Source organism: Peromyscus eremicus, chromosome 13 (genome assembly GCF_949786415.1).
Source record: "Peromyscus eremicus chromosome 13, PerEre_H2_v1, whole genome shotgun sequence".
Lineage (NCBI taxonomy): Eukaryota > Metazoa > Chordata > Mammalia > Rodentia > Cricetidae > Peromyscus > Peromyscus eremicus.
The window spans coordinates 49,010,287-49,022,927 of NC_081429.1; the positions used below are offsets into that span (position 1 = coordinate 49,010,287).

Here is a 12,641-nt window from a genome sequence, read left to right on the forward strand (position 1 = left end):
CTTCTTTATGAAAAGAAAAGCCAAATATCTCAACTACCTTGCAGGAAGAAGGTGGTCCCAGGGAGGAAGCAGAAAGTGAACTGGGAAAAGGCAAGTGGATACCCATCTTCGGTGTTGTGAAGGGGAGGAGACTTCATTGATGTTCTTCAGCTATGTACTATAGCTCAGGCTGTGAACTCAGAACTCAGGCTGAGGTGGGAGAATCACATGAGCACAGGCCCAACCAGACCAGCTAGAAAGGAAACCCTAGCTCCAGAAAGCACAACAAAAGAACAGTCATTAAATGTCTTAGCAGATACTATCAACACAGGGAACACAAAAGATGAAGAATCTTTAGTCCCTGTCTTCTAGGAGCAACAGTCTACTGAGAGACACAATTCCCTTAGGAAATGGCTGACTACCACCCAAAGCCAGTCAAGCCAAGTACCAAGAGAAAATATAAAACACAAAATCTGTTTGCAAAGATTAATGTAAGTTTGAACACACACACACACACACACACACACACACACACACACACACACACACACGGGCCCTGAAACAGAAAAACAATACAGAGAAATCTGCCACAAATGTAAATAAACCTCCTATAAACAATGCTAAGAGGGTGCAGAAGAAACCCTGGAAGTAGTTCCATTTCTGAGGACAACATAGAGTTCATATTCATCAGAGTGTTACAGTGGCAATAATCCAGGGTATGGCCATGGAATAGTTTACTTTTATACTTTTCTTAAAGTAGTAAGAAGCAAAATTCCATTCAGTCACTACATTTGTGGTGAACTATTCTCAAGTAAGTAACAGAACATTTCTAAAGTTTCTCAACCGAATGCTCTTCTTTTCTTTCGGAGTAGGGTTGGGGGTTAATAACGAAAGGAAGACAGTCACACAATGTAGTGTGTGCCGTCTACTTTGAGAAAAATCTACACCACAGCTCTTCATGAGTCATCCATACCCCTCTATATTCTCCAATGTAAACGCAAAACACGTTCCAACCTCAGGCATTAGGATGAATATTTAGCAAGTGTCTGGAATAAACTCCAGAGCCAGCAGTAGCAGCAACTCCAAAAGCCTCTGTGGCTGACACTAATTTATTGAGATGTATTGGGAACTCTGGAGAATGAAGAGTCCGCTAATTAGGCCACCACAAACAAGTTCCCAAACTTTGACAAACTTCAGGCAAATATCTGATGAAGAACTTTGATTTATGAGCTGTCCAGGTGAAACCTGAACAGATGGTATCTTGTAATAATAACTGACACATGAATTTGTGAAGAAATCCAATGGCTTGAAAATATGCTGCTCAGTAAAGGAAAATGAAGAACAGTTTCAGAGTCAGCTACCTTATCTTTGTCTTCAACAACATCTGCTAAGACATCATCCGGATCCAGGATTCCTCCATCTGTGTATTCTAAGTGATGAATCTTCACCCAGTACCCAGGATCCTGTGGTGGAACAAGTAAACTTGATGACTCAATTTACTTATACCAAAGTAAGATACATTTTAAGAGAAATAATTTGTCTCCATAAAAATATGCGATAGTTAGGGTTTCTACTGATGTGATAAAATACCATGACCAAAATCAAGTTAGGGAGTAAAAGGTTTATTTTGTTTTATAACTCTCAGGGCACAATCACTGAAAGGAGTCAGGACAGGAACTCAAGCAGGCAGGAACCTGGAGGCAGGAGCTGATGCAGAGGCCATGGAAGGGTGCTGCTTACTGGCTTGCTCCCCATAGCTTGTTCAGCCTGCTTCTTATGACTCCCAGGACCACCAGTCCAGGGGTGGCACCATCCTCAGTGAGCCGGGCCCTTTTCCATTAACCAATAATCAAGAAAAAGCCCAGAAGGCTTCCCTACAGACCAATCTTAGGGACATTTCTCTCAATTGTCACATCTATCAGGCTTGTGTTGAGTTGACAGATGTTAACCAGCACACTAACAAAACCTTTAAACACAAACCAAAGGTCTTTTCAGATGAATAGTTGTCACTTTTATCCTGTTTAACTCTCAGAATATCCATCTCATATTTTTCTGGAATCAAATTACAATGCAAAAAATGAATTGCCCAACCAACTTGAAATGCATATTCCAACTTAAGTAATGCCAAAAATATGCTAGAAGAGAATAATCTTGAAGATACTTTCTCAACTGTAGATAGTAAAACTGTAATATAAAATTCCCAAAGCAGAAATATGTAATTCCTGCAGTTATCACTTCAGAACATCATAGTGGGATGGGGAAGGGTTAGTCACACACACCCCTTTGCCTTTTTAACTTTCCATGTTCAGGGTGCATCCTCAGCTTCAGTACTTTACTGGTAGCTGGAGAAGAGCTCCAGATCTGTCCCCATCTCCCACAGCATGCTAGTCTACGGTAGTTGTGTTCAGAGTTGAGCACGGAGTTCTCTAAATTGACCTTATGATTTAGATTATTTCCAACTATTATTTTTAAATGCTTAGTTTAAAAGAAACAGTCTGATATTAAATGTAACGGTGATATAGTCTCTCAATTGTTTGTTCACTGCCTAGTTCCAGGATAAGTAGTATGAAAATAAAGAATTAACAATGGGAAAAGAACACAAACCAACAAATGAAGTGAAGAAAAGCATCAGTAGAGATTTTAAAGAACAGCCAAGCTAAAGCCAACTTGGTCCCACGGTTCTTAACCTCCAAAAGAAGGAAAGCATTAAGCTATAAAGCATTTGGTAAAGGAACAGATACCAATTTCTAAACAGAGATGGAAATCCTACGAGGATAAAGCTTTAAGCCTTATCAAATGAATCTTTATTAAGAATAAGAGTTAATGGAACCCACAGAATGCAATTGCGATTTTACAAAAGCTAATAGAAATGATTGCCATACAGCCTTCCCTTTAACCCCTGGTGAAAAGCTAGAGCATGCTAGTAAATAATAATTCCTTAAGGCATCTATACGGAGGTCTTGGCCCAAATACAAAACTTTACAAAAATCCAACTTGATACAATGATAGACTTAAAAATCTGAAGGAATTCTCCTCCACTAGACTTTAAACATCTCAAAATTATGCTCTCGCTCTGTCTCTCTCTGTCTCTCTGTCTCTCTCTCTCTCTCTGTCTCTCTGTCTCTCTCTCTCTCTGTCTCTCTCTCTGTCTCTCTCTCTGTCTCTCTCTCTCTCTCTCACTGTGTGTGTGTGTGTGTGTGTGTGTGTGTGTGTGTGCATGTTTTAAATACAGTATCTGAAGAGCAGTTCCAGGAAGAATAAGGTTTTCATTTCCATCTAATGCTAGGATTATAGGTGCAAACTCTGATGGTTTCTTAGAAGTAATACCTACTTCTATTGATCAGATGAGAAGCCAAAGTTATGAGCAGTAAGAACACAGTTGGATAAGCAAGGCCCAGAATACCCATCTCTCAGGTTCTGTTACAAAGACTTGTGCCAACTCAAAGCACTGTGTTAGCAAAGATGAGCTAAATGCAGGAAATAAGATTCCAAGCAGAATCTGGGTTTATAAACAGAATGTAATGCCATCAGACTACATCGCTTCCCTAGAAAGTTTCAGAGGTTACATCCTGACACAACCATGCCACAAACAACAATTTGCTATAATCATACACTGAGTTGTTCTTTTTTTTATAATAATACAGTTCTATAGAAAAAAATTGTTGATATATAATGATGTGATCTAGTTTACTTTCTGTTGCTGCGATAAACATTGACCAAAAGCAACTTGGGTTAAGGGAAAGGTTTCTATGGTTTACAGACTACAGTCCATCACCAAGGGAAGCTGAGGTAGGAACCTGGAGGCAGGCGGCAGTGGAATGTCGCTTACTGGCTTGCTCCTAGGCTCAGCAGCAGCTATTTTTTTTTACAGCCCATGCCCACCTGCCCAGAAGTGACAGTGACCACAGCAGGCTGGGCCTACCTACATCAATCAGCAATCAACAAAAGACCCTACAGACCTGCCTATCTGATCTAAAGCAATTCCTCAATTGAGGTTACTTCTTCTTAGGCATCTCTCGTTTGTACTGTTGACAACAAAAACAACTAACCAGCACAGCATGATCATACAAAGGGAGGCATTTTGAAAATCTCTTTAAATAGAAGCTATTAAAAGAAGAGCACTGCTCACTGCTTTTCCTTTGGGCTCAGTTTGTAAGAGTAGACCATAATACCTAAAAATAAAGTAGACAATCACCCTAAGCAACTGCAAGACATATTAATTCAACCTTACTAGAGATATAAACAGAAGAAAATAGAAAATTAAGTATTCATTTAAAAGAGGAAAATTAAAAGCAACAACAACCAAAATATAAAAAAAAAATAAGGAAACATTAAGTAGGATGTCTTATTCCTATAACAAAAATGGCTAACAAATGGCATCAGGAAGAGACCGTGAAGCCACACAGGACTCCTTCCTCAGAAACTGTTATGGGATCTAAGGCCAGAAGGAAGACAAAACATGGGACCAAGTCACTTCACTGATGCAAAACAATATCAATATAAATCCAGTTTTTTTTCAAATACTTTGGTAAGTCTGTAATTATATTTAACAAAAGCAGCAAATAATATAGTACTGCACTTTTAATGAAAAGATGCCATTTTAAATCACTCTCTCACACACTGATTTTGTCTTTTGAAGATTAGATAGTTATAGTTAGTTTTTCTTGTTAACAAATTCGAAAAGAAACTCACTAAAGAGGTATAAAGTGTGTAAGTTTGTAAGATATCAAAAGATAGTTTTGGGTTGGTAATGCAAATTAAGATAGAAGGTGAATTAGATACAATCCTTTGGATTCACAAAGATAGGATAGATAATGGAATATTTTCTCTGAATTTGTCAAATGCAAATGGACTAGACATTGTTGATGTATTTATTGCCTGTATATATTGTATATACTTATTGTACTTATTGTACATAGTTTTTCTTATATTAGTTATAACCTTCTTTTATTATTTTAGACAAGAAAGAGGAAATGTGGTGATATATTGTGTACCCCAATAGAGTTTACCTGGGGATCAGAGGACAGAGCCAGTCACTAAAGTAGACATAGAGATCAGGCAGTGGTGGCACACACCTTTAATCCTAGCACTCGGGAGGCAGAGATCCTTCTGGATCTCTGTGAGTTCAAGGCCACACTAGGCTACATGAGAGAAACAGAACCAGTTGGTGGTGACACACGCCTTTAATCCCAGGAAGTAATATGGCAGGACACAGAAAGGTATATAAGGTGTGAGGAAACAGGAGCTCCCTCTCTTTAGATTGAGGATTCTGTAGAGGTAAGCTAGTGGCTGGCTGTTCTGCTTCTCTGATCTTTCAGCTTTCACCCCAGTATCTGGCTCTGGGTTTTTTATTATAAGACCTTTTAAGATTCGTGTTACAGTCTTTTTATACATACACTAAAACAGAAAAATAAGTCTGGGGAGGTGGTCCATCAAGGAGAAGCACTTGCTATGCAGGTCTTATGATCTCAGTTCTGCCCCTGTTTAACCATGGGAAAAGGAGAGAACTGTATGCTGAAACTGTCCTCTGACCACTATGTATGTGTCATAGCATTCTGTGTGTGTGTGTGTGTGTGTGTGTGTGTGTGTGTGTAGCTCTGTGTATCTGTGTATGTGTGTGTATGTATGTGTATATGAGGCACTCTGTGTGTGTATGTGTATGTTTGTGTGTGTGTCTGTGTGTGTCTGTGTGTGCATGTGTATATCAGGCGCTCTCTCTGTGTGTATGTGTGTGTCAGTCTCTGGGTATGTGTGCGTGTGTCTCAGTCTCTGTCGCCCTCTTTCTGTATATGTGTGTTTCAGTCTGTGTGTGTGTGCGTGTGTGTGTGTGTGCGTGCACGTGTGTGTGTGTGTATGTGTATCTCTAACAAACACATATATACAGAATAATATTTTTTAAGGAAAGAGTAAGCTCATGATGCTCACACATGTAACCCTGGAGAAAAACAGACAAGCCCCAGAGCAGCTGTCTCAGGTGAGTATTTAGTACACTCATGTTAGGAGAATCAATAAACAAGAATGTACCAACTATGGTTCTGTCTCTGTGGCATTCAGCTATGGCTCCATAGATCACTTTAAGAATATGGATTCAGTACTAGCAGCCAACAGCCATCATAAGGGTATAAATTTATTCTGACCCTTTTATGTATGTAAACATTTCAACCATTACATTGCAGTCAACATTTTGCATTTTGTTTACATGGCTTTATTACCATCAGAAAAGAAACAGTCAAATATGAAAAGATTTACATATATGTCACAGTCCCCAATCAATCCCTAGGATCACTTTAATGTAGTTATTTTTTCATGATTATGACATTTAGTTTATATTCATGTAGCACTCATCTCTGTGCACATATAAATACTATTTTTAAAATATCTCTGTGCATGTGCTCATTATGCAACCCAATAAGTCTTATTAATATACTCCAGGGATCATTAAAGTATTGAAAACTAGCATACTATATGTTACATTTTCTCTACTTCTAATAATATACAGTTAATATAAATCTTCCTGGAATTTGAAACTAAGCCATTCTACAGGGATGAATTTGAGAAACTAAGATAAAAACATTAACTGAAGGACCAAGACAGTAAAATGGTATTTGTAATGATCAAATACAGAAACAATACATTGTTCCAAACATGTATTGGTCTTTTGAACTTCTGCTGTGGATATGTGACATAAAATGACTTAGGCTTTACAAACTATACTAGTCTAAGAATAAAAGAACCACAATTTCCCGTGTGCAATGTCTAAAGTAGACTGCAGACCAGATGCTGGAATCATGGGGAACTGCACCAGGAAACAAGACAGGAGAAACACTGGTCTCTAAGCAAATACTTAGAGGTAGAAGGAGGGCCTGCTGTTCCAAGAAGAGCACTACAAACGAAAAGCCAGTGACTGAATAAGGGCCACATTGACCTTGAACTCTCCTGACACTGGCAAGAGCTCACCCCTGTACCTGGGCTCCTATGGCATAAGTTGCCACCAGAATCATCGTGCCCACTGGAATGCAGCTGTAGAATGGAAGTTCATGGGAAAGACAGAATTTTCTTTGCAGAACTTCTCAGATTTCATCCACAAATGAGATTTCTCTGTTTTTAATGCCATCAACTAATGCATTTCCATGCTTTCTGGTAGCTAGGCACTATAGGCACTGGGTGTTTTGTATGATTAACTCATCTACCCTCAAATGTCCTCGTAACATAATTGTTAATCCATTTTACAGATGTGGAAGGCAACAGGAGAAAATGAACTGACTTATTCAAGGTCAGATACTCTATAAACACCAGAGTCAAATGTTTTCCTTTATATATAGAAAATGTATGGGGGGATAGATCCAACATATAATATATGTTTGTATGAAAATTTTTAAAGACCTTTTTAATGAATGTATTTTTTTACTAACTTTACAAGACATAGTTGCATAGGACTCAGGTGGAGGAATGGGTCTTGCCCCATGTGTATATAAGTATAAGGACTAAAGTTATTACACTGGGCTTCAGCTGGCCCATACTTAGTAAGGGGGAGGACTCCGGGGTCTTTTACATCAGGTATTATGTAGAGGACACCATGGGTGTTAATGGAAGGTCCCAAATTCATTGTTTCAGTGTGTCTGAGCAGAAGTGAGAGAAGCAATGGGAAAAAGCTTCCAAACAGAATTCCTAATTATGAGAATGCAAGGCTTGGGCAACCATCTAAAGAAACAGTACTGAGGTGAGTTTGCAGAGTCAGAAATTGGATAGAGAATTATGAAAATGTATATACATAAAAACTTAGCTACTTCTATCATAACCCTTTGGGGTTATTCTCCTATTTATTCAAAGGCCAGAAGAGAGAAATGTGCTCTGCAGGGCACTCTGGGAAAACACAGGGTGGAGCAAGTCTGGAAAGGGGGATGGGCAGAGAGCAGAAGCTTTAGAGAAACCAGCAACCAGGTAATGCAAGTTTCAGAAAGCAGCCCAAGACCCCAAGCATGACACCTGACAGGGAAGAGCTCAAGCAGGAAGGTAGGAGAGCATATAAAGGGTGTTGTGATCCAGAAAAGACAGTGGTGTATATATACAGGGTATTGTAATCCAGAAAGGCAGTAGTTTATATACAGAGTGTTGTGATCCAGAAAAGACAGTAGAGCATACAAAGGGTATTGTGATCCAGAAAAGACAGTAGTGTATATGCAGGATGTTGTGATCCAGAAAAGGCAGTAGTGTATATACATGGTGCTGTGATCCAGAAAGGCAACAGTATATGTAATCCAGAAAGGCAGTAGTACATACAAATGGTGTAGTGGTCCTGAAAGGCAACAGTGTATGTAATCCAGTAAATAGTACATATAAAGGGTGATGTGATCCAGAAAAGGCTGCCATGAATATGAAGGTCATTATGATCCAGAAAGGCAGCCGTGAATAAAAAGGGTGTTATGACCCAGCCCTAATTGGCTTCTAAACAAGCCTTCATGTTGTTCATGTAGTTCCAACTACAAACTTCAGAAGAAAGCCAAACACATCAAGCTTGCTGAGGCAATTTTAGTAAACTATGCTTCTGAAGAATTCAGAGATATAAAGGTACAATGGGTCTCATTATGAGTTCAAAGTAATATCAGGGGAAAACACAAGACTGTTAATCTCCGTTATATAAATAGAGAGACTACATGAGGAGGTGCCTCTATAAATTCTCTTTCAACTCAAAATTCTATAATCCTGTCAAAGGAGAGATGATACAGTCTTACTATTATCAAGCGCAGGAGATTGAGGGAAGAAGTGTTCCTAGAGACAGGAGGAAGGTTCCTTAGGACAAAGCGTCAGTCATGTGAGAAGAAAAGACTTCTCACCCTGCACATGCACACTAGCATCGCTGCAGTGAGCATCCTGCCAACAAACAAAAAGGAAGATCACGACTACACAACTCACGCAAAGTTGAGTTTGAGGCTCCTGACAGAAGATGATAAAGATCACACAAAAAATTATTTAAACACAATTAACACACTAAGCCCAATTTCTTTGTTTTATACATATAAACACACAAATGCATGCCTATAATTAATGAAACCAAAACAAGAACTTAGAAAATACATTTCAACAAGCATACATGATACATGCACCAATTTCACCCAATTTGTATGTTTTTAATTGAAATTATCACCTTTCCTCCTTTCAGCCCCTCTCAGCTACCTTGCCTGAAATCCCTTCCATGCCTCCCAACACTCAAGTTGATAGCCTTGTTTTTGTTATTATTGATACATATGTATGTATTGTAACATACATAAATATTGTAACAACAATGTATGTATATATGAATGTGTATGCCAAAGATACATAAATACAATCTGCTGAGTCCATTTTTGTTGTTTGTAGCATATGGTTTCAGGGCTACCACTCTGTATGGACAACGAACAAGAGGGCTCATCCCTGGGAGAGGCTAATTTCCATTCTCCCCCTAGTCATTAATCGCCTTTATTGTAGTTTCTCTCTCCTGGATACATATGGAAAAGTCTTAAATACACTAAAACCAAATTCAATGATGTATATAAAAGATAATACATCATAGCCACATAAGATTTATTGCAGTAGTACAAGAGTAGTTTGAAAGTCAAAACCAACTACAGTCATTTAGATAACTAACATGAAAAAGGTAATGGGAACCCAATGATCACCTCAATGGATTCAGAAAAAGGATCTGCAAATACTCCAACAATTCACAAAAAATATTGTTGCAATGATCCCCTGAGCCTTGGGAGGAAGATGCATGATAAAGATATCCCATTTATTGGTAACTGATGGTTGCTAGGGTAGGAAATGCAGTTTTCTTTAAGAGTTTGGCCCCGGGTAGATCTAACATGCTCTAGTGGATGGCTACACACCTAAGATTATATTGACAGTACTAATTAGACTACATGCTTTTTAAAAAAAAAAGGAGGAATGAGGACAGAAAGTTAAGTGGATATGGTATAGGGTATGGATTTGAAAGGAGATGGGAAAAGATGAATATGAACAAGATATAATGGATGAAATTGTTGAAGAATTAATAAACATATTATTTAAAAAATACTGGCTCCCAGCACTCAGGAGGCAGAAGCAAGCAGATCTCTGAGTTTGAAGACAGCCTAGTCTACAGAGTGAGTTCCAGGATGGCCAGGGCTACACAGAGAAACTCTGTCTCGGAAAAGCAAAAAAAAAAAAAAAATTGTAGCAAATTAGGCAAACCAATAAAAAGATTATTTATAATATATATATTATAAATATATAATATAAAATAAGAATATTTATTAGAACATTTATAATGGCATCAGAATATTTAAATGGTAATATTGATAAAAACATCAGAAATAAAATGTTAAAAATTATTGTAATATGTGTCAAACATCTCTGCTAAAGATTAAAAAAACTTTAGGACAAATTAAAGAAGACTGTCATAGACAGGGAAGTTGCTAATCTTGTCCAAATGAGGCAAGGTTAGGGTTCAGGTAAGTAATGTGAAGAAATACAACTAGAATTATAGCCCACTGAAGTGTACATGTGTAGTTATTTGGGAAAAGATCAGATGTAAACATAGATAGTCCATTAAGGTGAACATGAGCTGTCTTGGTTTTGTTTCTTACCACTGTGATAAAATACTCTGACAAAGGCAGAAATGATCTGGCTTAAGAGAGAAATGATCTGGCTCACAACTCCAGGTAACAGTCCATCATTGTCGGGAATTCCAGGCAGTAAGAACCAGTCACATTGCACCCACAATCCAGAGCCGAAAGCCATGAATCCAGGCATGCGTGCCAGTGTCCAGTTCTCCCATTTGCATTCAGTGCAGGGCCCAGCCCAGGAAATGCTATGGCCCACATTCGTGGTAGGTCATCTCATCACAACTAAGGCAACTAAGAGAATCCACCATAGACCAACCTAATAGAGAAAACCCATCATTAGAACTCCTTTCCAAAGAGATCCTAAATTATCAGTTTAAAAATTAAAACTGGCCAGGTGTGGTAGTTCATGTCTTTAATTCCAGCACTTAGGAAGCAGAAACAAGTAAATCTCTAAGTTAAAGGCCATCCTGGTCTACATAGTGAGTTCCAGTACAGCCAGGATTGGATAAAGAAAGCTTGTCTCAAAAAAACAAAAATAAATAGACAAATATTTTAAAAAATTAAAATCAGCCACCACATAAACTTCCTGCTTATATTAGCCATTCTACCTCTCTAAGTATTTCTCAAATCAAAATGAGCTTGTAAAGTTTCCAAAAGATAAGTACTCACTCTCCCGCAGAATTAATCCTACTTTTAAAACCAAGAAATAAAGTAAATATTCATTGCAGTAGAACAGACAGAAGGATGCACTGCAAAGGACTCCTCCTATACAACAATAAGAATGACAAACTACAAGTTCATTCAACATCATGAATGAACAACACAAAACAGCATTGTGCAAATACAACCCAATTACCTTTTCAAAGTACTTCTGTGTGATTCTATGCACAGTATGTTCAAGGTTGTCATAATTATTTCACAATACAAAACAACTGGAAGGACAGTGAGTGGAAAGAAAAGCAAGGGAACTTCTTGGACCATGTTCTACTTCTTGATCTGTTTGCTAGTCTACATTTACTTATGCATTTTCCTATATGTGTACAACACTTCAAAGATATTTGTATAAAATGTAATTTTTTTTTTTTGTTTCAAAATGTGCTTTCTTTTTTTCAACCGACATATCTAATGGCTCCCTTCACACATTACACTTCTCCTGACAAAAATATAAAAACCACCAGAAGGCTGTTCAGCATGGCAGGAAAAGAAAGAATCTTAAACAAACAGGAATGTAGGCGCTGTGGAAGATGGAAGGCGAAGCTTGGCCACCAACAAAACATGCGGCTCACTGACCACCAGGTGTGACAAATGTCTAGCATCCACAAGGGCGACCACAGACTTAAATCAGCCATCTTTTGAATGAGCCTGATAAAATGATTAAAGCCACTATCTCAGACTATGTCATTAAGTGCTGTGTCCAAACTACAGCAAGGACCAAGTTAAGCCTGTGTTGATATGGCCACACTACACTTAAAATATTTGCCAGATTTTAAGAGATGGTCATTAGCCAACTAGAGAACACCATGACAGTAACCATGGTGACTAAAGGCCTGTAAGTATGTTTATAATGAACAAGCTAAACAAAGTTCACTTAAATTGGAAGACACAAGGGGAAGGAAATACTTTGTTACTTTGAAGATAGTAGAACTGCAGCTCATGAGGCACTGGATGTTTATAGGATAGGTAAGGGAAACTATTGCTTACTAAAATTACCTCTGAATATCCCTGAGGGAGACATTGAAAACAAACAATGCTTTGTTTTCATAAGACCAAGACCACATTCTTTTTATCCAGGATTGGAGGACCTTATTCATCATTTTTTTTTTCAGGTGTGCACCAAATAAATTATTTGGATTATAGTGGAGAACATGTTATGCAAAAAAAAAAAAAAAAAAATCTTACTCTAAGCTCATTGTCAGGCCAGAGACAGACCCACTGCCATCCATCATATGTGGGAAGTGGCACTGTATTGGAAAATTAGAGTCTCTGGTACTGTGATTACATCTGGGATCCATGCTCAGCGATCATACAGAGTAGATTAGCCATGCTATTAAAATCTGGATCCCTTGTTTGTTCTTAAAATGA

At 38.1% G+C, this 12,641-nt stretch overlaps 1 protein-coding gene across 1 annotated transcript in view; it reads right to left on the reverse strand.

Annotated features, from left to right (window-relative positions):
- Positions 1-12,641, reverse strand: part of Pard3b (par-3 family cell polarity regulator beta) — a 965,008-nt gene that overhangs the window by 833,039 nt on the left and 119,328 nt on the right. The window contains exon 2 of the mRNA XM_059278226.1: positions 1,341-1,442. Within this exon, the coding sequence (XP_059134209.1) occupies positions 1,341-1,442 (102 nt within the window). The remainder of the gene's footprint in view (positions 1-1,340; positions 1,443-12,641) is intronic.